A 26,466-nucleotide genomic window follows, 5' to 3' on the forward strand; every position below is an offset into this window, starting at 1 on the left:
TAATTGCAATTCATAATATGCCCAGTCTCCATCTGCAGGTTGCAAATGCTTATTACACCATTATGTGGCCAGTGTGGGCCTCAACTGTGGAAAAAGTTTTTGGAGGAATATATTTGGAATTCAGTATCTTTTTAAAAGTTGGTAGAATGAATTTATCAGAGTGGTGAAACCATAAACACTTTTTGGGTTCCATGGCCCCAGAATGAATATGTACCATATACACAATGTCTTATTCAAATGTAGGTATTCAAAAAATGTTTATTGAATGAACATATATAAATGAATGAATGAGTGCATTTTGTAAAGGAATCTGGGAGTCAAAATCTGGCCAGAAGAACCCAAGTCCTGCTGCAGTGACCAGATCAACCAGTCCAATTTTCCCACTGTGCTCAATGTTCCTCTTTGGTTTGTAACAAGAACCACTGTCCTCTTTGACATAGTGCAGAAACAAATGACAAGCAGATGAGCAGGAAAGCCCTAGAGCCTAGCATTCATGTTTAACCTGATTTTCTGGCTTCCAGTATTTTGGCTCATTAAACAGGAAAACAAAATTAACTGTTTATAATTTTCAAAACACTTTGCATTTTCACTCACTCCAGATACAAACAACTTTAAAGACAAAATCACAAGGAGGGTATGTGAACAAGGCCTAGTTACCAAAAGAGGTCACATGAAAATTAAAAAGCATTCAAGAATAAATAGCAGTCCATATTGTCCAGGGGGATGAGCTATGCAACCTAAGGAAAAATTAAAACCAAATTACAGACACTAATTAGTGTTGTATAACATACCGATTCATTTGCATACAATGCAATTATCCTGATAGGTGCTGGATTCAACACATCCAGCTGGGTTAGTGCATCTCCAGGGAACAAAAGCATTTGGTTTTTTTCCCTGTGTGTTGGCTGTGTTCTCTTATGACTGTGATGGCAAATAAACAATCATTCCCAGCACCTTAGACTTTGAACATTTGAAATAAAATCAATACAGATTGTGCATGGGGAGCATTCAGCCCCCCTCAGATGAACAACTAACAGGCTGATTCTGGGTCAGTACTCCCTTTCTAGAACATTTTATCTGATCTTGTGTTTTAGAAAACCACATTTATTTTATGCTATATAAAGAATTCTTCTTCATCTTCTTCTTTTTCTTCACCCTGAACTTGCAGATGAAGGAGACATTCTGAAATTGTCTTCCTGGTACCAAGGTCCCTTTGGCCAGCAAGTGGCAAAGGAGAGACTCTTTCCTTAAGGACATTGTTGTTTTTGGAGGTAGCCACCCCCAAGGAAGAGGCTGGCAAGCAGAATGGTGGCTGGCTGGTCTGTAAATCCCTTGGAAATCCGCCAAAATAAGTCTGCCTGGGTTCAGAATTTATGATGGTCAACCCAGTGTCAACATTCGTCTCGGCCTCAAGCTTCTGAAAGCTGTTTTCCCGGTTGAGGACCTTCATTCTGGCCCCGGATTCAAGGTGATGAGAAGACAGGTGCAGGTGGGCACCCACAGCTGGGCTGCTGACCTGGAATGACCGGCCAGGGCTTTTCCACGAAGTGCCAGCACACCTGTCTGATGTGGGGCTCCCACTGGGCTCAGGAAGCTCCAGAGAATGCCCCTGGGACCTCTTGCCCTGGTTCCTCTGGCTCCTGGGTTCTGAGGTCCTCTTTGCAGAGACAGAAGTCAGCCTGGAGCCCAGGGGAAGCATGCCAGCTCCCAAGGTGCCATTCTTAACACCAAGTTCTGGATTCAGCTGGACCTACAGGAAAGGAAAGGAGGAACATATGAAACATAATTTCCATTAACTAAGTGCCAAGAGCTGACTATGCCTTATTCACCCTCTGCCGTGCCATGCCCATAGCAGACTTTCAGTAAATTTGGTTGAATTGAATAGAAGTGATAAGTACAATATAATTATGAGATATCTAATCAGACCCAGCCCCAAATACCTCTCTTTGGGACTCCCTAAATTAAGTTTTGACAAGGGTAAGACTTTGGGAATCAAATGGCCAATTGACAACACCACACTTCTGGTAGAGCAAGTTGTTCAAACAATGCAGACATTCACAGATGTCATTCAGTGACCTCACTGGATGTTGTAAATGATATATTTATTAGCAACCATGTAAAAAAAGAAATTTAGAAAGCCACCAAACCATGTGGTTAAAGTTAAGATAAGGATTGAGGTAAGAATTCAATCTTCCAAAGCTGGTGATCCTTCTTTTAGATCATGCTAATAAAAATACATATCTTGGGCCATTCTAAGACATGTGACCACTCCAGGCGGCTAATAATTTGGCAGCAATATTCTTTAAATTCTTGGGGCACCATTTATTTAGATTAGAGGCCTGGTATTGCGTGCGAAAACAAAAAGGGGGCGTGGCTTATATGGAAGTTTAGGTGTTTTAATCCTTAGCAATTCCACTCTGGTTACAAACTTACAGACACCACTCAGCAAAACCCTCACCCTGCAGTTGACTGCACTCTCCCTCCACAGGATGGAGTTCACTGACCCCCCTTTAAGACTTCGACCCTTGGGAGCCTTGCATCCTATTCCATGCACAACACTCTTCCCAAGAAGATTTCTGGAAAAAGGCAATTTTTTCCATTTTGATAACAGCCCTTGGAAATTGGTATCCAGGATCCATCCCTACCTGGCCCAGCCCTTAATCAAATATCAAGAAGAATGATACGGAAGAACTTGCAATAAATACTACTAACTGAAAGAAGCCTATCTGGGCTCATGCCTGTAATCCTAGCCCTTTGGGAAGCCGAGGTGGGAGGACTACTTGAGGCCAGGAATTCAAGACCAGCTTGGGCAACTAGCAAGACCCCATCTTTACAAAAAATAAAAACATTAGCCAGACGTGTGGTCCATACGTATAGTCCCAGCTATTCAGAAGGCAGAAGAGGGAGGATCCCTCGAGCCCAGGAGTTCGAGGTTAAATTGAGTTATGACTGCACCACTGCACTCCAGCCTGGGTGACAGAGAGAGACTATATGATGCCAACTATATGACACTTTGGAAAAACCAAAACTATGAAGACAGTAAAAAAATCAGTGGTTGCCAGGGGTTGGGGGGAGGGAGGGATGACTAAGTGGAGCACGGAGGACTTTAGGGCAGTGAAACTACTCTGCATGATACTGTAATGGTGGATGCACATCCTTATACATTTGTCCAAACCCACAGAATGTACGACACCGAGAATGAACCCTAATGTACCCTATGGGCTTTGGGTGATGGTGATGTGTCGTTGTAGGTTGATCAGTTGTAACCCATGTACCACTCTGATAAAGGATGTTGACAGGAAAGGAGGCTCTTTTCGGGGGGAAGGTTGTATATGGGAACTCTCTGTTCTTTCTGCTTAATTCTGCTGTGAACCTACCACTGCTGTAAAAAATAAGGTCTATTTCAAGGGAGAAAAAATAATGATACATATTTATCTTACAAGGCAAGAAGGCAGAAATGAGGGCAGTGAGAAAACAGGTCTAGAAATCAGTAAATTCTCTCTCTCTCACACACACACACACTTACACAGAGCATATTTGTTTGTATAGATGACGCAGAGTACATCTCAATTTTCTGATAGAAATGGTGAGGTGCATATTACCAAGCTGCAAAAACAAACACACAAAAAAACAAGGACTACCACTGATTCTTTTAGAATAGAAGTTGGCAAATATTTTCGGCAAGGAGCCAGACAGTAAATATCTGAGGGTTTGCCGGCCATATGGTCTTTATCCCAACTATCCAACTCTGCTGCAGAGCAGCCATAGACAATATATGAATGAATGGCTGTGTTCAGTAAAACTCTATGTATGAACACTGAAATTTGAATCTCATATTTTTTATGTGTCATGAATTTTTTTCCAACCATATAAAAACAGAAAACTATTTTTAGTTCTCGGGCCACAGTTGACCAAGCCCTATTCTAGATCAATGATTCCCTGTCTTTTTTTTTCTTTCTTTTTTTTTTTTTTTTTTTTGAGATGGAGTTTTGCTCTTGTTGCCCAATCTGGAGTACAATGGCGCAATCTCAGCTCACTGCAACCTCCACCTGCCAGGTTCAAGTGATTCTCCTGCCTCAGCCTCCCTAGTAGCTAGGATTACAGGCATGCACCACCACGCCCAGCTAATTTTGTATTTTTAGTAGAGATGAGGTTTCTCCATATTGGTCAGGCTGGTCTCAAACTCCCAACCTAAGGTGATCCATCCACCTTGGCCTCCCAAAATGCTGGATGACAGGAGTGAGCCATCTCTCTATCTTAAGAAGTTTTTTTCCAAACAATTTCTTACCTGGAAGCCCAAAATATGAAGCAATCTAATTAGAGCAGCCCTGGTTGACGTACAGAGGGTAGCCTCTGCCTACAGGACCCCCTCTCTAGTTCCCCAGGGCTTCACAGAACCAGCTTGAAAACCACTATTCTAGAATATCTAAATTCTACCCCTGAGCCAAGCCAGTTCATTAGAGCCACACACACCTGAAACCCCTATCGCAGATGTGCTTGCACTGAACCACAGCTGAGTGCAGTGCCCCAGAGTGTGTTGAAGAGAGCTTCCACCAGCATCAGATACTCTCTCTAGGGGCAACACTGTTGAAGGGATGCCCACTGCACCGAAGGACCTGTCCTTATGCAAACCCATAGGAGAAATTTCTGTTCCCAAACTTTGCTGCACAAGGGAACGTCCTGGGATCATTAAAAAACAATGATGCCTGCTCCCAGCCCATGACCTCCTGATTTCATCAGGTCAGAGTACACCTGGCTGTCAGAGCTGATAAATCTCCCCCGGTAATTCTAATGTGCAGCAAAGTTTCGGAACTACTGCCATGGACCCAGAAAAGCTAGGCTTCGAGTAGTCAGTTAACTTGCAGTCGCTGTGAGTCTGTTTCTTATCACATACACCCGACCTCCTCCTCCATATTTCTGAAAAATTCTTTGCCTAATTTCATTTTGCTATCTCTCTCTACATTTCCCTTTGCTCTAATTCCACAGCTCCGCCCTCCCTCCCCTCCTTTCTTCCTTCTCTCCTTTCTTCCTCCTGCCCTTCCTTTCCTTTCTTTCCTTTTCATCTGTTTGTTTTTTTAAAAAAGTCTTACTATAAAAGTAGTAATTTATCATCATAAAAATAATTTCATTGTACAAATGTATAAAATAAAAAGTAAAGCCTTCTCCCTATCCCAACCTCAAATCACCCCCAAATTCTCACTTTCCAATGAAGACTATTTGCTTATCCTTTCAAAATCAGGAGGAAAAAATACTATCTCCGAAATGTCAGCTGGGGTTTCCCTTCCCCTGGAGAACAAACTCCCTTAGTCCTTCAAAGGGCCAACTGCCATCATTGCCTCTTGGAGAATCATTTGACACTGTACCCTTGTATCATAATGTACCTTTTTAATTGACCCAATGACATCTTTTTCTTCTAGAAATGGAAACTGGCATGGATATTTCCATACTCAGAAATGGTTCAGGGTTGATATTAGATTATCCAATCTGGAGAAAGAAATCAATAACTTTGACTCTGGGGCTTGTATTTCATTCTCTAGCAACTGTGAACACAGAGAGAAGCCTGAGTAATCGCCCCTTGCCACCTAAATCAATGTCAGATCATAATGAAATTGGTCCTGAAGCCCCAACCAGTGCCGAGACATCTCAGGGCAGCCAGGAAGCGCCCTCCTGGGCCAGCCCAGCTCACCCCTCCACTCCCCTCTGTCACCCAGTCCCACAGCCCCTCCACTGGGCCTTCTCCACCTGCAGATGTCCCATCTTTGAAAGATTCTATTTAAGCCAGGCATTCTGAGGCCACGGGCTCCGGCACTCAATTCCCCATCACATCTGCTCTTCAACATCAACACTCCCAATCCCCAGCTTCTCCCTGTCAGCCCCTCCCATCCACACTGCCTTTCAGAGTCAATTTGAGTCCAAAGACTATCACTTCAACCATTTCTTCGCCAATACCTCCAACTCCCCTCACTATTCCCATTCTGTCACAGACTCCCACAAAATCTCCCCACCTTTCATCCATCTACCTGCCCACATTTTCTGAACATGTGTTCAGGATGCCACAGAAACACATCGGTCTGCAAAATGGGTGCCCCATGATGGCGTGGTTTCCAGCCTCTCCCAGGCTACCTGCCAGTCTGCCTGCTTCCTTAGTCACCTCTCTCCATTCACCCAGCAGCTGTGCAAACCTTCAAAACCGTCCTGAAATCTTCAGCAGCACCATCGCCCCCGCTCTCTCTCATCAGGTGGTCTCACCATCTAGGTTATCAAGGAAGCAGATGCTGTCACCAGTTAGCAACACTCTCACTGCTGCCGCGAAACTTACCTGCAGCTTCACCATTCTCTCTAGGTGAAAGTGACCGGTCCCTGGGCCAAGACTCCCATCACCTCCCGCCTTCTTGGTGACCCTGACCTATCAATTATTCATTTTTCCCACTTTCTTATCTTGGATGTTTAATCTCTCTCCCTCTCCTTCTCTTTCTCTCTCTCTGCCTATTCCTTTCCAACAGCAATTAAACTTGTTCAAGTCTTGTGTCTTGAAAAACACATTCTTTCCACCCTCTCTTTCCCTCCAGGTTTCTCTCTCCTCCCCTTCACTGTCAAACCTGTATATAAAATTTGTGTACAGTTATGTTTTTCTACAAACCTCCCCTTATTTTCTCTACCCATGCCACTGACAAGATAAAATCTAAGTCCTTGGATGTGGCCTGCCTCACCCTTTACTGTCTGCCTCTTCTTACACCACGCTGGTAATTCCCTCCTACCACTCCAGTGAAATTGCTCTCGCCAAGGTCATCTACAATCAGCCCTCCTGTCATTCATTATTTCTTGAGCTCTTGGTAGAATTTGACCTTGAAGTCTGTACTCTTTATCCTGAAGTCTTTTTCTTCAGCTTCTTGGCCAATAAATTCCACTGGATTTTCTCCTACCTTTCCTTCCACCCCTTCTCTGTTTCCATTGAGGGAGCCTCTCCCTTGTTGGTTTATTTAATGTTGTCGTTCTTCAGAGCTGGCCTGGGTCCTCTTTTCTTCTCACTCTACCTGCCCTAGGGCAATCTCATGGGCATCTAGGCCTTCAGTTATCGTCTAAATGATGAAGGCTCCCAAAAGTGTAACTACACCTCAGATCTGTCCCTTAAGCTTCATCTGTCTCTTAAGCTTCACATCTACCTATCCAACTGCCTTCTAGCCACCAATCCCTCAAAAACAACATGCCCCAAATCATCTGCACCATGAACTCATCTCCCTCCTCACACCAAGTCTGTTCTGCTTTCTGTTTTCCCTATCTTAGAAGATGGCACCATTAGCTCCCACATGACCCCAGGAAGAGCATCAGTCACCCTTCTCCATACCCCGGGTACAACCATCCACCCATCCCCATGGACACTTCCTCTTATAGATCGCTGACATTCCACTCTCTCTGCTCCCACTGTCATTCACCCTGGAGCAGGCCATCATCACCTCTTGTCTGAATTACAGCAATAGCCATCCAATGGAAGTCCCCACAGATGCTGTCACCTCCCACAAATCCATTCTCCACTCCCCTGCCAGAGGATTGGATCACACCACACCATCGTCCTGCTTCAGTGACGCCCTACTCTTCTTAAGATAAAATCTAAGCCCTTGGATATGGCCTGCCTCACCCTTTACTGTCTGCCTCTTCTTATACCACGCTGGTAATTCACCACTTTCTCCCTTTCAGCCTCCACATGCTGAAATTGAACATGATTTTCCCTTTCCTATGCCAGGGTTCATATATATTATTTCTTCTATGTGGGATGTGCATCCTCTAGCCCTTTTTCCTCAAACTTCCTCTCATTGTTAGCTCCAAGCTTACACAGCATTGAGAAGGAAGCCTTCTCAATGTCACTAATCTGATTTAGGTGTCACTAAATATCAACTCTGCCACTTATTAGCAGTAGGATTTTAGACCACTTACTTAATATTTCTGTCCCTCAGTTTCCTTATATGGAAAGGAAGATAAATAAGTGCTAACATCATAGAGTTGCTGTGAAGATTAAATGATAGTCGTGCCATGCATGTGTTTGTTATTATCATCGTCATTAGTATTATTACTAGCTCTCACAGCGCAGTCTGAACTTCTCGTATCTGAGTACTCACCACACCATTTTGTACTTGGCTATTTACACCACTGTATCTTCCCACAGAGTTCGCAATCTGGAATAGCAGGGTTATATACACTTTCTTTGTTATTGTATGTCCAGTGCCTAGCACAGTGCCTAACATTCAATAAGTAATCACTAAATATCTGCTATATAAATAAATAAATAAAGCTTAATGCTTAACAAAATATGAATTTTTAAATAAAGCTTAATGCTTAACAAAATATGAATTTTTGCACATAGAAATGAATGAGAATGTAGCACCTATAAACTAGGCCCCAAATTATTTTACATTAGGTGGACATAAAGTCTTAAGAAAATTCATAATGATTTTTATTACTATGGCTAGACATTTGTGCAATCTTCTTAAGAGAGGGGAATGTCCACTTTTTTTAAAGAGAAGTCTAAGATCCTTAAAGCAGAGGGCAAAAGTGAGTGTAAGGTTATTAACATAGAAATGCAGATGTTTGGCATTGGAATGAAGAATTTCCAGGAGAAACATAATGCTGAGTGATTGAGATGAATCCCTTCAGGGAGAATTAAGCTCTTGCCGAAAAACAAATTGAAATGCATTTGTAGGAATTCTGATCATTTTGAGATCATCTTTCTAAGAAATATTTGTAAAATGTTACAGATTGAGAGCTAGGTTTTTCAAGTTCAAGGAACATCAGCATTACGTGATTAACAGGAAGATGGTCACTCATTTATAACTCTAAACTCTTGAAAATCAAGTGAAAATATACATCATTGAAAAATGATTAAGTTGTTAAGGGGCAGACTAGTATCATGAAGGGAAAATAATGTTTCTCTCTGTAAGTGATTCCAAGAAGATAGCAAGAGAGAATTTCTTCAACACTGGGGAAAAAAAAATGACTGCATGGAAACAATTTAGGTAAATAATAAGAAACCTCTAAACAGTGCCAGGCTCACTTAAGAGCTGAAACCAGACTTTTGCAATTAACTGATCCTTTGAAAGGTACTTATTTTCATCAATTGGCCAAAACCACCAATGGCAACATGCTCTCCTATAACAGCAGGACCCTCTGAGCAATGCCTCTTTCACAGCAACATAAAGTATTGAGCGAGGGTGTAGAAGTGGGAGTGTGTGTGTGTTGGGGGTGGGGTATGATGGGGGTGGAGCTGGAGAATGGGAGGGGAATGAGAGAAACTAAGAGGGAGTTCATAGATCCTGAGAGTGTACAGCTGAGAGACTCAGAAATGAGAACATGGAGCCCTCAAGAAATGCTAGAGAAGAAGAAAATAAATTACTTACTTGCAGAGCCACTATGTTCTTTTATTGTAAATGGCTAATAAAGAAAAAGAAACAAACATAGCTAAATATCTGTTGATAAAACAAAATGAAACACATGCTTGCTTATGCCAAACCAGTTTCTGTATATACCTTCTTTAAGAGATAATCTTATTTCCTGAAAACAAGTAGTCAGTCAATCAACAAGTATTTCAGAAGCAGCTATCTGCCAAGTACTCGACTGGAAATAAACATGTGTAATAAAATACTGAAAAGAGAAGGAGAGTCATAAAGTCCCACATTATAAAATACAAGAACGGGAAAATATATAATCAGTTACGTGTTACAAAGATTTAGGTATGAAATGTTCTAGTTAGGAATGGGAATTAATGTGCCCTTGAGCTTCATGGGAGGTTTCAAAGAGGAAGTGGAATTTGATCAGAGCCTTAAAATTGGATAATTGAAGATTAAATGAAAGGCATCCTTGGATAAGGAGTAGCTCAGGCAATGCATGGATACAGATAAACATACCGTGGAATAGTAATCAGCCATAAAAGTAAATGAAATTGTAATAAATGCTACAGCACTGATTAACCTTGAAAACATCATGGTAAGTGAAGTCAAACACAAAGAGACAAATATTGTATGATTTCATTTATATGAGGTACCAAGAATAGGCAAACTCATAGAGACAGAAAGTAGAATCAAGGTTACCAAGGGCAGGGGACAACGGTGAGTTTGATTTAATGGGTACAGAGTTTCTGTTTGGGATGACAAGAAAGTTCTGGAAATGGATAGTGGTGATGGTCGCACAATACTGTGAATGTGCTTAATGCCACTGAATCGTACCCTCGAAAAATAGTTAAGATGGTAAATGTATTGTTATGTGTATTTTACCACAATTTTTTTAAAAGAAAGAAGGCTTCCTAAATTTTTTTAAAAGGTGAAAATGGTAAGTTTTTGTCTCACATATTTTACCACAATACATAAAATATAGAAAGCAAAGGTGTGGGAGTGAGCCCAGAGCTCTGGAGGGAAGAGGAGGGTAAGAAGGCTGGGACGGTGAAGAAGTGAGGCGGCAAAGGGAGATTCTTTTTTTTATTATTTTTTGAGACGGAGTCTCACTCTGTTGCCCGGGCTGGAGTGCTGTGGCACGATCTCAGCTTACTGCAGCCTCCACCTCCCAGGCTCAACCAATTCTCTGCCTCAGCCTCCCGTGTAGCTGGGATTACAGGCAGGTGCCACCACACCCAGCTAATGTTTATATTTTTAGTAGAGATGGGGTTTTACCATGTTGGCCAGGCTGGTCTCAAACTGCTGGCCTCAAGTGATCCGCCTGCCTCGGCCTCCCAAAGTGCTGGGATTACAGGCATGAGCCACCACAACTGGCCTGCAAAGGGAGATTCTAGTAGGGGTCTGATGTGAAGGTCTTTAAAACCAGGCAGAGGCATTTTAATTTGATTTTCTCACCTTTTGTTATTGAACTGAGACGGAACATAAATTTGGCAGTCATTTAAAAATGTATTTTGATAGCACTGTGCAGGATGAAACAGAATGCCTGGAGCCAGGGTGAAGGCATTATAATGCTGTAATAATAATGTGCGTTTGAAGCAATGTGGGCTTAAAGCAGGAAGGCAGGAAGCAGAAATGACTCCCAAGGAAAATTAGAACAGCTGGGGACTGATTGGATGTGGGGGTTCTGAGAAAAAAGGAGGCTTTAAAAACAACTGGTATTTCAAAACCTGGGCAACTGGGAGAAGAATGAACAGAGCTGGAGAAGTCGGGGGCGGGGAGAGGAGGGCTGCAGATGATGACTTGGTTTTGCCTGGATTGAGTCTGGGATGGGGATGAGACATTATGTTTAAATGGTCTTATAGGGAGTAGGAAAGAAGCTAAAACCTCAAGAGATAGAGGAAATTCAAGTACAGGATTAAGTTGAACAAAAGTGATAACCAACCCCACAAGGTGATTTTTATTTCATAACCTCAGTGGGGAAATCTTCGGTGCAGGGCAGTGGTCCTCATTTGGGGTGATTTTTGTCTCCCAAGGGACATTTGGCAAAGTCTAGAAGTATTTTTGGTTGTCACAACTCGGGGGTGAGTGGGCCAGTGTTACTGACATCCAACTGATAGAGATCAGGGCTGCCACGAAACATTCTGCGATGTACAGGACACCCCCCACAACAAAGAATTATCTCATCCAAAATATGTCAACAGTGCCAAGGTTGAGAAAACATGATTTAGAGAGAGGAAAAAACAGTTGAGTCTTTGAAATACACACACACACACACACACACACACACACACACACACAAACACACACACAGAAAAGGAATAGTCAGAGAGAATGAACCCCTTAATTAAAAGAACTGGCTTATGATGGCCCACAGAGGAGAGGATTTCAAGAAGGCAGGAGTGGCCCACATGTACCAATGCTGCTGATGTCTTATCCTCAAGCAGTGCTGGCCCTCCAGAGAGTGGATTAATCAACTCCTAGGGGAAGACTCAGGGTGCAGAATGGCAGGGGGAGAAGCACCATCAGTTTGTGGCTAAAGGCGGCAAAAACAGACAGCTCAACTGAGAAGCCAGGCATAGAAACACGGCAAGATACCAGAGCCATCGAGCCAAGGAAAATCTGCTTGGTTGAGTTTGAAGGAGATGACGAGGGCCTCTGGTAACAGAAAAGAGACTGAAAATGCCGTGAGCTCATCGAGTGAGCAAACAAATGGGACAGCAAGGCCCACAGAGAAGGGAAACCTCATAGGAAGGAATCCCACCAGCGGGCGTGAACATACACCGCTCAGACATTTACCAATTAAATCAGTTGGAGGAAAGATTCCCCCAATACTTGTCAACAAACTTTTTTTTTTTTTAAGACAGAGTCTCTCTCAGTCGCCCAGGCTGGAGTGCAGTGGCGCGATCTCGGCTCACTGCAAGCTCTGTCCCCTGGGTTCACGCCATTCTCCTGCCTCAGCCTCCCGAGTAGCTGGGACTACAGGCACCCGCCACCACGTCCGGCTAATTTTTTTGTATTTTTGTAGTAGAGACGGGGTTTCACCGTGTTAGCCAGGATGGTCGCGATCTCCTGACCTCGTGATCCACCCACCTCGGCCTCCCAAAGTGCTGGGATTACAGGCATGAGCCACCGCGCCCGGCCAACAAACTTATTTTTAATTGGAAGCTGGAAAAGAGTCTCTAATGAAAAAGAAACACTTGGCAGGGTGCGGTGGCTCATGCCTGTAATCCTAGCACTTTGGGAGGCCAAAGTGGGTGGATCACGAGGTCAGGAGTTTGAGACGAGCCTGGCCAAGATGGTGAAACTCCATCTCTACTAAAAATACGAAAATTAGCTGGGCTTGGTGCCGCACACCTATAGTCCCAGCTACTGGGGAGGCTGGGGCAGGAGAATAGCTTGAACCCGGGAGGCGGAGGTTGCAATGAGCTGAGATCACACCACTGCACTCCAGTCCAGGTGACAGAGCAAGACTCTTGTCTCAAAAAAAAAAAAAAAAGAAAGAAAGAAACGTTCATTGGTAATCTTGCAATTTTAAAAAACTCTGTTTGCAATCTTATCCAGTAGGTTACTCTTATTAAAATCTTGCTAAGATATGAAACGGAAAGTGCCATCAGAGAAACTGTCATTAAACTTGGTAAGAGGAAAAAGTATCAAGTTTCGCTACAGTGTTAGAAATAAAAGAAGTATATTATCTAAAACAGGCTGAATTATCTTGTTTTAAACAATCAATTCTATGTGCTATATTCTTTAAAACTGTAATGGAAATCAAAACACTATATATTAACAAATATTCTTTTTAAAAGAAAACAAAAATTGTTTAAGAGTTAAAAGCTTGAACTTTGGAGACAGAGAGACCTGAGTTTGAAACTTGACTTTATCCTTGCTTCCCGGGTGACTATAGGCAAGTTGTTTAAACTTTCTAAACCTCAATTTCCTATCTTTAAAGTGGAGATATTTATAACAAAACAACACAACACAGTGGCTGGCATATAAATGTTCATTAAATGTTACACATAATATCATATTATTAGATTATCTGTTGTCCTTAGGTAGATTACGAAAAGCTATACAGGCACTTAAAAGATTGATAATTGTGTCAAATATTTTTGGAACTTTTTTTAGCAATCTGACTTTGAGAGTCAGTATAGTCTCAGTACAGGGAGGTAACATACGTTGTAATCTTAAAATATAATATTAAAATCTCTTCAACTATGTACCATACTCAATACAATTAATGCTAAATATCTTTTGATTGTTTCCAAAAATTGAACTGAATTCTACCCTTAAGAGATGAGGATTTGGCCCTGGCACGGTGGCTCACATGCCTGTTATCACAGTACTTTGAGGCCAAGGCAGGAAGATTCCTTGAGACCAGGAGTTCAAGTTCAGACTGGGCAACATAGCAAGACTCCCATCTCTACAAAACATTAAAAACTTATCCAGGCATGGTAATGCACGCCTAGAGTTTCAGCTACTCAGGAGGCTGAAATGAGAAGATCACTAGAACCCAAGAGTTTAAAGCTGCAGTGAGCTATGATCATGCCACTGATGCTCCAACCTGGGTGACAGGATCAGACCCTCTCTCTAAAAAAGCAAAGAAAAAAGATGAGATAGGCCAGGCATGGTGGCTCATGCCTGTAATCCCAGCACTTTAGGATGCTGAGGCTGGCTGATCACTTAAGCTCAGGAGTTTGAGACCAGCCTGGGCAACATGGCAAAACCCGGTCTCTACAAAAAATACAAAAATTAGCCGGGCATGATGGTGCACATCTGTAGTCCCAGCTACTCCAGAGACTGAGGCAGGAGGATAGCTTGAGCCTGGGAGAGGGAGGTTGCAATGAGCTGAGATCACACTACTGCACTTCAGTCTGGGCAACAGACCAAGACTCTGTCTCAAAAAAAAAAAACAACAGATGAGATAAGAGATAAAGTTTTGTCACCAACGAGGCTATACACAGTATAGTTACAGAAGCTTCAAGATGCAGGAGACCTTAGAAATAACCTAGGCCAGGGCAGTCCAATACAGCAGTCACCAACCACATAAGGCCATTTAAATTGTTAAAATATAATAAAATTAATAATTCTGTTCATCAGTCTCACCAGCCATATTTCTAATGCTCAGTAGCCACATGTGGCGAATGGCCACCGTATTGAATAGCACAGATATAGAATATTTTCATCATCACAGAAAGTCCTAGAGGACAGTGCATTCGTCTAGAGAAATGGGTCTCAGTTGAGAAATGGGTCTCCATTGAGAGCATATGTGTGAAACCAAATCTTTCAAAATCACATGACTTTCTCCCACATGGCTGTCTTGGAGAGTTATGTGGATTCTAGCTCAAGTGCTGATTGCAGGAGGTCCAGAGGTGAGGCCCCAGGACTGCAAGAAGGATACACAGGCATGAGTTTCAGCTCATCCCTATGATTAAGTCAGGAAAAGCCTCCAGAATGGATGGCCGGCAACCAACATGTGTTGTTGAGATGGTACACCCCAGACTGTACTGATGTTGTACTCTTGTTCTGTTACTTATCTGTCCTGCCCAGGTTGCAAGAATAGGACACCACCCTATTCTAAAACCTCTCTAGCTTCCAGGGAGGTTTTATCTTGTAATTTATAAAGTTTTCCTACTGAACATCAAACAATGGTGGTGGGAGGTGAGGTGTGTGTGACCTTTCCCATTTAGTCAACTTGGGAAGCAGTCACCCTTATCAAGGAAAGAAGACCTGGAAGGTGGACCTCAGAGAGAAGGGAGAAAACCATCCTCCTTCACTGTGTGAGTTTGGCCTGGAGCACCTCCAGGAGAAGCGGGTAAAGAAGACTTGGAGGAGACCTGGGAGGGACCTCAAGGCCATAGCTTGCCTGGGAGCTCTGAGAATAGCGACATCTAGAAGTGCTTGTAAGTTATTCTTCTGGCCTAGAATTCTTTGGGGGGTTTTTCCCCACCTCTTTGTCCTCAACTCTTCAGAAAGATCTTGTTGAAATTACAGCTTGGTCTCAGCAGTGTTTGGGGACGGTTCCATAAGCCCGGAGTGGTGGTAGCAGCAGTTACTGGTGGAGGACACAGGGCCTGCAGCAGGTGCTGATCTCTCCAGGGGCAATGGCAACACACAAGCAACTGGGGGCCCAGTGAGGAGACCAGAACAGAACCTGAAGGACCTGCTGTAGCACACCTGAGAAGCCACATCTTAGGGACTGAAAGCCACCAAGCGACATTGACTTCCATGACACCACAATCTCCTCGTCCTCCTGGCTTTGTGGTTGCTTCTTCTCAGCGTCTCTCACTGGTTCTTCTTCCCTCTCCTCCGGAAGTGCACACATTTTCCAGGCACTCTCTTTACCTCTTCTCTCTCTACACTCTCTTCCTTGGTAATGTTGATCCTTCCCAGGGCTTCAGCCACCAACTCCACCTATGCCCCTAGCCCATGCCCCCTCCTGAGTTCCAGTCCTCAGAGACCACCTGACCGTGGAATCTCTTCATTTGAAAGACCTGCAAGCACTTCAAGCCCAATGTGTCCAGACTCATCATCACCTTCCTCTTCTTCACCCTCCATGTCCAATTACTGCCAAATTCAGTCAAGTCTACCCATGCAATTTAACCTCCTATTTCCATTATGAGTTCCCTATTTCAAAACTGCACCGGCTTTGACTGGAAAACTGAAGTCCCCTCTGAAGTGGTCAGTCAAGCCCCCTTCCAACCTGTCCTATTTGATGCTAACAGGATTATGGTCCTAAATTATATATTACAGGTATGAGCATGTCTGCCCCTTCTCTAAACACCATAATAAATGGATTTCTTCAAATCCCATTTTGTGTCCTCCTGCACCCATTTTCAGTGGACCAAAAATTCTCTAAACTCCTTTGAACTCTCCAGCCCTATACTTTGCTACAGCCCATTCAGTCAATCCCCCAAGTCACACTTCCTCCATGTTACTTGACATCCTCAGTCAATTTCACCTTCTCCTTCCCTACACACAAGGTGGGTGGCTACAGCTCTACAGTGCATTTCCTGCAGGCTGCCTGGTACTGCAGGTGCTTGCAGGAGGGTCCAGCTCCTCATTAGACCACCAGGGCAGTGTGATCCCACACAGAGCACGCACCCAAAGGCTAACAAGGTCATGGCTGTCACATCTCCCACAGGGCCATGAAATATAGACCTTGCTGAGCGTTTCAAGTGGCTTTGAGGGAGGTTTATCATTTAATTTATAAAGTTTGCCTACTGTACATCAAACAGAATGAGAAGATCACCAATGCTAACTCAGTGACCTGGAATTTAGAGTCTGCCAGAGCCTGACACCAAAGTCATGGACTCTACCCTTGGATTGCCCCTGCCAGGAGGAGGGCAGGAGATGAATGCATCAGCAGGTGAATCAGGGGAGAAGAGCCATAATGCAAAAAATTGAAAAAAAATCTATAAAAAGTACAAAAAATACAACTTTGGACACGGGTCTCAGCTGTGGAAAGCTGAAAGCCAGCAGTAGTTGACTAGAGATACTGCATGTGGTTGATTTGACAAAATAGTTAATTTGACTGAGGGCACAGTTTAAGTTGCAGGAGGTTTAAAAAAAGAGGCGGACATCATCACCCATGCTACCTTCCCCCAGAACACACTGACACTGTCACTACCACCAGAGGCAAAAGCACAGGGAGAAAAGCAGAGGGACTGTTTGAACGAATAAAGGGAAGGTTGAACCCACTATCATTTTGCACCCACTAAGAATTGAGAGAGCAGAATTAAAACTGCCAAAGGAAAAACAATGTCTGGCCCAGAGCAAGAACTCAACAAAGTTCTGAGGAATGAATAAACATGGACTTGCCTTCTCATGTACTCATACATTCATTTACTGAGCATCTATTTGATATGCTCATATCGCTGTCATCAAAACCACCCATTCTAGACTTTGAGAGGCATCAGACAGTCTGCAATGGCAAGAGGTCATGTGAAAAACGCATTGCTCACTGGGTGCACTGGCAGAGACAGCTGACAGCCTCTCACATGCACAGATCACAATTGCACCACAGTTACATGGTCTCCAGGAGCTTCTACTTTACCAAGCACCACCATGTACATTCTCTCATTTGACCCTCATAACACAAATAATCCACGTCAGTTCCATTCATAGGACTCATCAGTGACTGCTCATTACACCAAGAATAGAATAGAAGCTACTTAGCCAGGGTTCATTCGTAGAAGGATGTTTTTGCCTACCATGTGCCAGACACTGACCTTAGGTTCTAGGTTCACAGGAGTGAGCCCAAAATGTCCCCCTGCTCTCGGTACTTACATTCCAGTGGCTGACCACATTCCCACTGATCTAGCCTCAGGCCACCTGCCCATCCTCTTCCCCTGACTCCCCCTCCCTTCACTCCAGCCACATGAAACCTCAGGAAGTTTGCTGAGCATGGCCTGCTAAGCAGCACCACACCAACATCGTCACCCACGGTCACCTGTTTGAGACACCCTTGCTCCCTTCTCCAACTGGCTAATTCCTCCTGGGCCACCCAGCTCACGCAGATCTGGGCATTGCTACTCAGGAAAGCTTCCTCACTGCCCCTCCTCAGCCTAGCTCCCCTCACACTCAGGTCTTCTGCACACACGCCTCCATCCTGGCCATGTGGAGGGATGGTCTGCAGAGAGGTTAGTTTGTGGTTATGGTTCTTCCTTTAATAGGTATAATTTTCTTACTTTTGCTGAACATCAGCCATTTGGGACCACTCTATATTTGTCTCCTCTGCCCTGATCTTCTCTGGAGACCCACAACCTTCCCTAAGAGTCCCACAGAACACCACACAGCATCTAGGGGTAGAAGGCAGAGCCTTTGCCTCGGGGCTAAACTGATCCATATAATCTCACTTTCCTGCATGTAATAATTGATTTAGAGAAGAGAATCTGATCCCAGTTGGTCTAACTGAAGTCCAGACATTTTGTTGGGCCATGGTGGGGCAAGGCACTTGGAATCCACATGAAGGATGTAACCCTCAGAGCTGCTGGCAGCCAGCTGGCGACCCTGGCGGATGCCTGGCTGAGGATAGGGCCAAGACAGTGATAACAGAGCTGGGATCTGGATCCTGAGCACACAGTGTAAGACCTGGACTACTCACTTACAGAAGCCAGACTCGCTACCCAGCCCCTCTCCCCAGGACCCAAGGAAGTTCAGGCTGGATTTTCTTTTCTTTTCTTCTCTTCTCTCCTCTTTTCTTCTTTTCGAAACAGAGTGATATGGTTTGGCTGTGTCCTCACCCAAATTTCATATTGAATTATAACTGCCACAATTCCCATGTGTCGTGGGAGGAACCCAGTGGGAGGTGATTGAATTATGGGAGCGGGTCTTTCCTGTGCTGTTCTCATGATAGTGAATGAGTCTCATGAGATCTGATGGTTTTAAAGATGAGAGTTCTCTGCACAAGCCCTCTCTTTGCCACCTACCGCTATCCATGTGACTTGCTCCTCCTTGCCTTCCGCCATGATTTTGAGGCCTCCCCAGCCACATGGAACTATGAGTTCATTAAACCTCTTCTTTTGTAAATTGCCCAGTCTCGGGTATGTCTTTATCAGCAGCGTGAAAACAAACTAATACAGTAAATTGGTATCAGTAGAGTGGGGCATTGCTGAACAGATACCTGAAAATGTGGAAGCGACTTTGGAACTGGTTAACAGGCAGAGGTTGGAACAGTTTGGAGGGCTCAGAAGACAGGAAAATGTGGGAAAGTTTGGAACTTCCTAGAGATTTGTTGAATGACTTTGACAAAAATGCTGATAGTGATATGAACAATAAGGTCTAGGCTGAGGTGGTCTTAGATGGAGATGAGGAGCTTATTGGGAACTGGAACAAAGGTGACTCTCATTATGTTTTAGCAAAGAAACTGGCGGCATTTTGCCCCTGCCCTAGAGATTTGTGGAACTTTGAACTTGAGGGAGATGATTTAGGGTATCTGGCAGAAGAAATTTTTAAGCAGCAAAGCATTCAAGAGGTGACTGGGGTGCTATTTAAGGCATAAGTGAATAGTGAATGAATTCACTCATAGTAAATGAGTCTCCCAATATCTGATGGTTTTAAAAACAAGAGTTTTCTGCACAAGCTCTCTTTGTCTGCCACCATCCATGTAAGATGCGACTGCTCCTCCTTGCCTTCTGCATGATTGTGAGGCTTCCCAAGCCATATGGAACTGTGAGTCCAATTAAACCTCTTTCTTTTGTAAATTTCCCAGTCTCCAGCATGTCTTTATCAGCAGTGTGAAACAAACTAATACACAGAGTCTTGCTCTGTCATCTAGGCTGGAGTTCACTGGCACAATCTCGGCTCACTGCAACCTCTGCCTCCCTGGTTCAAGCGATTCTCCTGCTTCAGCCTCCCGAGTAGCTGGGACTACGGGTGCGCACCATCATGCCCAGCTAGTTTTTGTATTTTCAGTAGACGAGGGGATATGCCATGTTGGCCAGGCTGGTCTCAAGCTCCTGGCCTCAAGTGATCCACCCGCCTCAGCCTCCCAAAGTGCTAGTATTACAGGTCTGAGCCACCACGCCCAAGAATTTTCTATCCTGAAAAATTCACTCCATTCAAAGAATGAAAAGCTATCTGGGAGCTACAATGTGTTGTCTTTGGATTATGGCTGAGCCTTTACACACTTTCCTCAGGCACTTTTATTGTATGACACCAGAAACAGAATTTTCCAGAAGGCAATCTCCCACTCTGTTTGCAAAAGCTTAGACTCATTGACTTAACAAGAGGAGATCAAAGCGTGTTTTGGAGTGAGGAAGCAGAAGTCCCTGAGGTTTGGAGGTCAGGACAAAGGTGATGTCCAAGGGGGCTATCAAGAGTGAGAGGCAGCTGGGCGTGGTAGCTCATGCCTATAATCCCAGCACTTTGGGAGGCTGAGGCAGGTGGTCACTTGAGGCCAGATGTTTGAGACCAGCCTGGGCAACATAGTGAAACCCCATCTCTACTAAAAATACAAAAACTAGCTGGGCATGTTGGCAGGCACCTGTAGTCTCAGCCACTTGGGAAAGCTGAGGCACAAGAATTGCTTGAACCCGGGAGGCAGAGGTTGCAGTGAGCTGAGATCACACCATTGCACTCCAGCCTTAGCAACAGAGAGAGACTCTGTCTCAAAAACAAAAGAGTGAGGGGCTGATGCCCCATTCACACCTGAGAAGTGGCCAGGCTCCTGGGACAATCCAGAGAGGAAGAGGGCTCTTTTCATACAACTCATGGAGTTTCTCTTTATCCAAAAAACTCTTCTACACTCCCCAAATGTGACTCAACTTTCCAAAGTAACTAAGTTGTTTAAACTGTGGTTCCATAGCAAAAATGTCAGTCAGCCTTAAAGACAGGAATGATTAAAATCATGTCCCTTGCTGCACACACACATTACATTTTTGTTTGACCATAAGGTTGATTTTAAGTACTAGAGAGTCGCTAAAACTGAAAGAAATTTTAGATGCCTTGGAAATTATGGGGTTTTATAATAGGCAACTAACAGAAACAGTGCCTGTCTACCTTATGTGAGCAAGAAGGTGAATAATTTAGAAATCATTTAATATAGAATATGATTCATGTTTTATTAACAAGTCAAAGTGATGACAACAAAATTAACCAAACGGAAAGACATCTCATCTTGTAGTCTCTTATTACTTTATTCAATAGGCCTTAAGGAGCTTCTGACCATTTCTTAAGGACAGAAGCCACAGGATATTTTGCTGTGAACATGACATTCATCCCCCTGCTTGCACATTTACACACATACACTGGACTGCAGCGGCTGACCACATGAACTTTGAGGGTAGATAGATACTTCCTATCCTGGGCAAATAACTGACCCCCTGGAAAGCTCAGTTTTCTTATCTCCAAAATGGGAAAAATAGTAACTTCATAGGTTGTTATAAGTATTAAATAAAATTATCAATTTAAGAGAATCCTTAGTATAGGGCATAATATGAACAATAATAGCTAAAATTGAGTTCTTGGCACTATCTTAATTATGCACTTTATAAGTGTCAGGTCATTTCCTGTAAATAAGTATGAGAGAGGAAGATGCTAATTCTCGGGTGCCTTTATTGTGCTAATGAAGAAACTGAGGCCCACAGTCATACAGCTACTAAGTGCCCAGGCTCACATACCATGGAAAGGCAATGCACGGCAGCTATCATGACTAAATACACACATGCTATGTTAGGTTTTCGAGGATGGTTACAAAGGAAGGCTTTAATTTCAAGTTTTTTTAAGAAAGCATTCTATCTAACTTGGTATGTGGTAAAATTTGACAGTGATGCAAGATGCTTAAAAATTAAGTCAATACGAGTTGATGGGTGCAACAAACCAATATGGCACATGTATACCTGTGTAACAAACCTGCACTTTGTGCACATGTACCCCAGAACTTAAAGTATAATAATAAAAAATAAAAATTAAGTCAATAGTACTGCAAACTTAACATCCCTAAACAAGCTCGGCCAACATAGTAAGACCCCGTCTCTAGAAATAAAATAAAATAGCCAGACATGGCGGCACGTGCCTGTAGTCCCAGCTAATCAGGAGGCTAAGGCAGGAGGATCACTTGAACCCAGAAGGTGAAGACCTCAGGGAGCTATGATGGCACCACCGCACTCGAGTCTGGGCAACAGAGGAAGACTCCCATCTCTAAAAAATAAAAAAATTAAAAATTAAAAAAACCATATCTAAACATAAGTATGACTTCAACTTCCTTAAGTCATATTCGAAGAGCTTGTGACATTCCTGAGCCCAAAGAGTAAACAAAGGATAGGGGTATAGTTGATGGGCATTTAAACGGCAAGCCTGAGAAAGGAGGCCGATTCTTTAATAAGATTCTGATCTTTATAGTAGAATCCTGTCTGATTCTACTATAAAGTACTTGTGTCAGCTGCAAATTCATGGAATCTGAACTTTCTTATCTGTCAGATGAGATTTTCTGAGATCAGTGATTCTCAACCCTGTTACAGATTACAGTCATCCAAGAAGCTGTAAAAAAGTTACCTAGGCCTGGATGTTCCCAGAGATTCGGATCAAACTGCCCTGGGGTGGGAATTTATGAAAGACCCTAAGGGACGTCTAATATGCAACCAAGTCTGAGAACCACTAGCTTAGGCCCATTCCGATGTAAAATTACACAGCTCCATGAGCCTCTACAAGATCTGAGACAAAACAGAAATACCTGAAGCAGAATCTTGTTGCCATCGTAGTCCTGAGTCTGCCACCTGGTGCTGCTGATAGGAATGCATGGATTGGGTAGCAGAGGCACTAACTGGCCGATCTCTTGAACCTTAAACTGCAGCACCGAAGACTCTTTGGGGTCCACTGACATTCCCGGGGGCAGCTGCTTCAGGGAGAGCTGCAGAGCAAAGCTCTTGGAGGCATAGAGCACGAAGAAACAAAAATTACTCTTTTGCAAGGTCGCTTCTCTCTGCAGGATCATCTCGTAGAGTCTGACGGCGTCTTCATAGTTATCAAAACTGCAGTACAGCGTCACCCTCAGGATCTCGGAGCCACAGTGCACCTGCCTCACCCCCCAGATGGGCATCTGACTGTCCAGGCTGTAGAACTCCTGATTGGCAAAAAAGTAGGGACACAGCCTTCCCCGAGTGTCCTGGGTGGGGTAGCACTGCCATGGCGAATGCTGGAGAGAGTCCAGGACGCGAAATAGCCTATCCTCTCCCGGGCTTTCGTGCAGGAAGAGCAACACGGACATCCCTGGAAACCGGGACCGCTTGGAATGGGACTTTTCACAGTATTTCACAGGACTGGCCCGTTCAGACACCTGAAAGAGCCGGACCTCTGGGCAAATGCAATCCAGGAGCTGGTCCAGAGTCCTCTGCAGAAGCGAGCCGTGCCCAGAGTTGGCAAGAAGATGGACAGTCATGGCCAGAGGCCCCTGTGTCTCATCCATGGAGGAACTGCCTGAGGCTGACAAAGACAGCGTGTGTAGAAGGCCCACTGTTCAAGTTTCTGAAATGAATGAAGAAGCGGCCCAGCCTTCAGCCCGCCTGAAAACCTTCAGCTGCAGCGGCTACTTCTGAGCAGAGCTCTTAACCAGACTAACACGTGCTCCTGGCCACCCGTGGACTTGCGGCAAGAGAAGCTCACACCAGCTCGGGTTCAGCAGCCTCCCTCTCCACACAGCAGCAGTGGGGTCACGTCATCCAGCTTGTGCATAATGTAACTGCTTGTGTTTAGCCTTTTCAGGCGTTCCCCAGGGTTTCTGCGTGACCTAAAAACCTATAATCCTGAGAAACACCCAAATGGGCGGCTCTTACAGACACTTAGTACAGGAAATGACCGGGCGAAAAGGAACACGAGTTGGCTCTGTTAGGCTGATAGCAATCTGTTTAGTTGAAAAGACATCCATTTTATCAACTTACAACGGGTTCTCATTTCCTACTTACGGTTTACAGTAGCCTGCTCCACCAATCTGAATACAATGACTTCTTGAAAACAATTCTCAAAACTTGACCCTTTGCCAGTTTTTTTTTTCCTTTGTCTCTTTATTTCATTTTGTTTCTGAACATTTTCTGCTAGGGCACGAAGAGAAGACTTTATCTAAATAATTTTGACTTCACTGAAAATTATTTGCTGTACCGAAAATTCTGAGTGTACTAAAAAGACATTGAGAAAATTAGTCTTCCTTTATTCACGCAAATTCTTTAGAAAGAGTGAGAGCTTTCCAATAATTGCTCATATAATTGTAATAATAAATAATTATAATTAACAATTGTAATTATAATTTTTAGTGTCTAATGAGGATCTACTATGTACCAGTCATAAACTGTTCTAATTCTTAAAGTAATTAGTTTTATTTTGTTTTGGAGATGGAGTCTTGCTCTGTCGCCCAGGCTGGAGTGCAGTGGCATGATCTTGGCTCACTGCAACTTCCACCTCCCAGGTTCAAGAGATTCCCCTGCCTCAGCCTCCCCAGTACCTGGGATTATAAGTGCGCCAACACGCCCAGCTAATTTTTTTGTATTTTTAGTAGAGACTGGGTTTTGCCATGTTGGCCAGACTGGTCTCGAACTCCTGACCTCAGGTGATCTGCCCGCATTGGCCTCCCAAAGTGCTGGGATTACAGGCATGAGTCACCACACCTGGCCCTTAATGTAAATTAATTTAATCTTGCAACAAACCTATGAAGAAGAGATTACTAGCCCCAAATTACGGATGAAGAAACTGGGGCATAGAAAGGCTAGGTAACTTGCCCAAGGTCTCACAGCTAAGAAGTAGCTGAGGGATGATTTGAACCCAGGAACTTGCTGCACTGCCTCTCTGGGGCCTTGAAGTCCCAGCCTGGGTATTCTTCTTGTAAGGAAAAGATATAAAAGCAAGTTCTGGTTAAGGATCTAGATTTGCAGACTCTTGAGCTGTTGAATCTTAAACGGAATAATCTTCAATGAGAAAGTTGTCAAGCTCTAAACACTCACCCTAAATGTGTTCTAAATATTGATTTAAAAATTATTTGTGGCCACGCATAGTGGCTCACGCCTTGATCCTAGCACTTTGGGAGGCCGAGGCGGGCAGATCACCTGACGTCAGGAGTTCGAGACCAGCCTAGGCAACATGGCAAAACCCCGTCTGTACTAAAAATACAAAAATTAGCCAGGCAAAGTGGAGCATGCCTGTAATCCCAGCTACTCAGGAGGCTGAGGCACAAGAATCACTTGAATCCAGGAAGTGGAGGTTGCAGATCGCACTACTGCACTCCAGCCTGGGTGATAGAGCAAGACTCCGTCTCAGAAAATAAAAAATAATAAAAATAAATAAACAAATAAATAAATATTTTTTAAAAATCATTTGCTCTCCTGATAGCTGTGCTCCTCAACAGGTATGAACAAGCACTTTTTCTAAACACAATTCTTTTTAAAAGAGGCAATTGGACCAGGCGAAGTGGCTCACAACTGTAATTTCAACACTTTGGGAGGCCAAAGCAGGACAATCGCTTGAGCCCAGGAGTTCCAGGCTGTGCTGACCTAAGTTCATGCCACTGCACTCCAGCCTGGACAACAGAGCAAGACCCTGTCTCAAAGAAAAAAAATGTACTTCAAAAAGAGCTGTAAAAAATTAAAATAAAAGAGGCAATTTATGAATCCTTATAATGAAACACAGTGTGACAATTTTTTACATTAAAAAATACTTCTGTGATGAAAAATATAACAACTTTTACTTTATATATCTGGATTCCTTTAATAGTATAACAACCTAATTTAAAGTAAAATATTATTATCCAAGAAAAGGAGTTATTTCTATTCAGATTCACTATGTAAATCTAACGTACAATTCTAATCATTTGTGTTTCATAATTCCTGTACTTTTTGCATGGGAAAAATACATAAACACAATTTATAACAGAGGAATTGTTTCCTAGTTATTGTGAGCAGCTCAGTAATTAAATTCATCTTGTTTCAACTTTTAAAAAAATCATTAGAGTTTTTTTTTTTTTTTGGCATTACAAATCTCAAGCTTTTTAAAAAAAACTCAACAGCATTCATGTTATGCATTGGCATTGGAAGCAGATAACTTTCTCATCTCTCAGTGTGAACACTCTCCGTTCCACAACCCTTCCATTCACAGAGCTGATTGTACTTTAGACAAAACTATAGTTTTTGAAATAGGCTTTGAAATTCTGGAAATAACTCTAAAGATTTGAGGAGAAAAATTGTTCCCCTGAAACCACGATATTAACTCACAACATTTTGTACAAGGTAAGTATTAAAGCTCTTACATAGGAAAAGATTTTGTTTCTTGATATTATCTTCCATCTAATGCTGAAAATACACTTTTTTCCTCATGAGGTTGTCATTTCTTTCAGGATTGAAAAGATTTCATTAATCTGTTGGCACCCAAAGTGCCAACAAATCCAAGGGGCAGGAGGCCAGGGAAGAGGGGGACCAGCCTCATTTCTGACTGGCTGTCTCTGTGATTATTTCCCCAGGAACAACGTGAAATACTGACTGACCTTCCCCAAACCGCCTCCACCTTTGGTCACTGCCTTCCACCCACAACAAATGCCAGATTCTCAGCTGTGCAGCACAACAGTGTTTTAGCATGGTGCTTCTGTTGAAGGCACAGACAAAAATACTAAGGG

General features: G+C 43.4%; 1 protein-coding gene across 2 annotated transcripts; it reads right to left on the reverse strand.

Annotated features, from left to right (window-relative positions):
* Nucleotides 1-170: 170 nt before the first annotated feature.
* On the reverse strand, nucleotides 171-23,651 carry FAM124B (family with sequence similarity 124 member B). 2 transcript variants are annotated; one of them, XM_003818687.5, is made up of 2 exons: nucleotides 22,549-23,651; nucleotides 171-1,750 (listed from the first exon to the last, which is right to left on the reverse strand). In XM_003818687.5, the coding sequence occupies exons 1-2, from the start codon at nucleotides 23,278-23,280 to the stop codon at nucleotides 1,115-1,117; spliced, it is 1,368 nt and encodes a 455-aa protein (XP_003818735.1). In that variant the 5' UTR covers nucleotides 23,281-23,651; the 3' UTR covers nucleotides 171-1,114. The 2 variants fall into 2 exon arrangements, with proteins under 2 accessions (XP_003818735.1, XP_034811164.1); XM_034955273.3 differs by lacking the exon at nucleotides 171-1,750 and adding an exon at nucleotides 21,082-22,016 and having other exon boundaries at nucleotides 22,549-23,649.
* Between the last annotated feature and the right edge of the window lie 2,815 nt (nucleotides 23,652-26,466).

This window comes from Pan paniscus, chromosome 13, assembly GCF_029289425.2.
Source record: "Pan paniscus chromosome 13, NHGRI_mPanPan1-v2.0_pri, whole genome shotgun sequence".
In the NCBI taxonomy this organism is placed as follows: Eukaryota; Metazoa; Chordata; class Mammalia; order Primates; family Hominidae; genus Pan; species Pan paniscus.

What these genes read in the sequence shown, in the direction of transcription:
- FAM124B (XM_003818687.5), bottom strand. Translation starts at nt 23,280, where the DNA reads ATGGATGAGACACAGGGGCCTCTGGCCATGACTGTCCATCTTCTTGCC. An exon ending in GCAACAAGATTCTGCTTCAG is followed by an intron (nt 1,751 to 22,548) that starts GTATTTCTGTTT and finishes CCTTTCCTGTAG; the next exon opens with GTCCAGCTGAATCCAGAACT.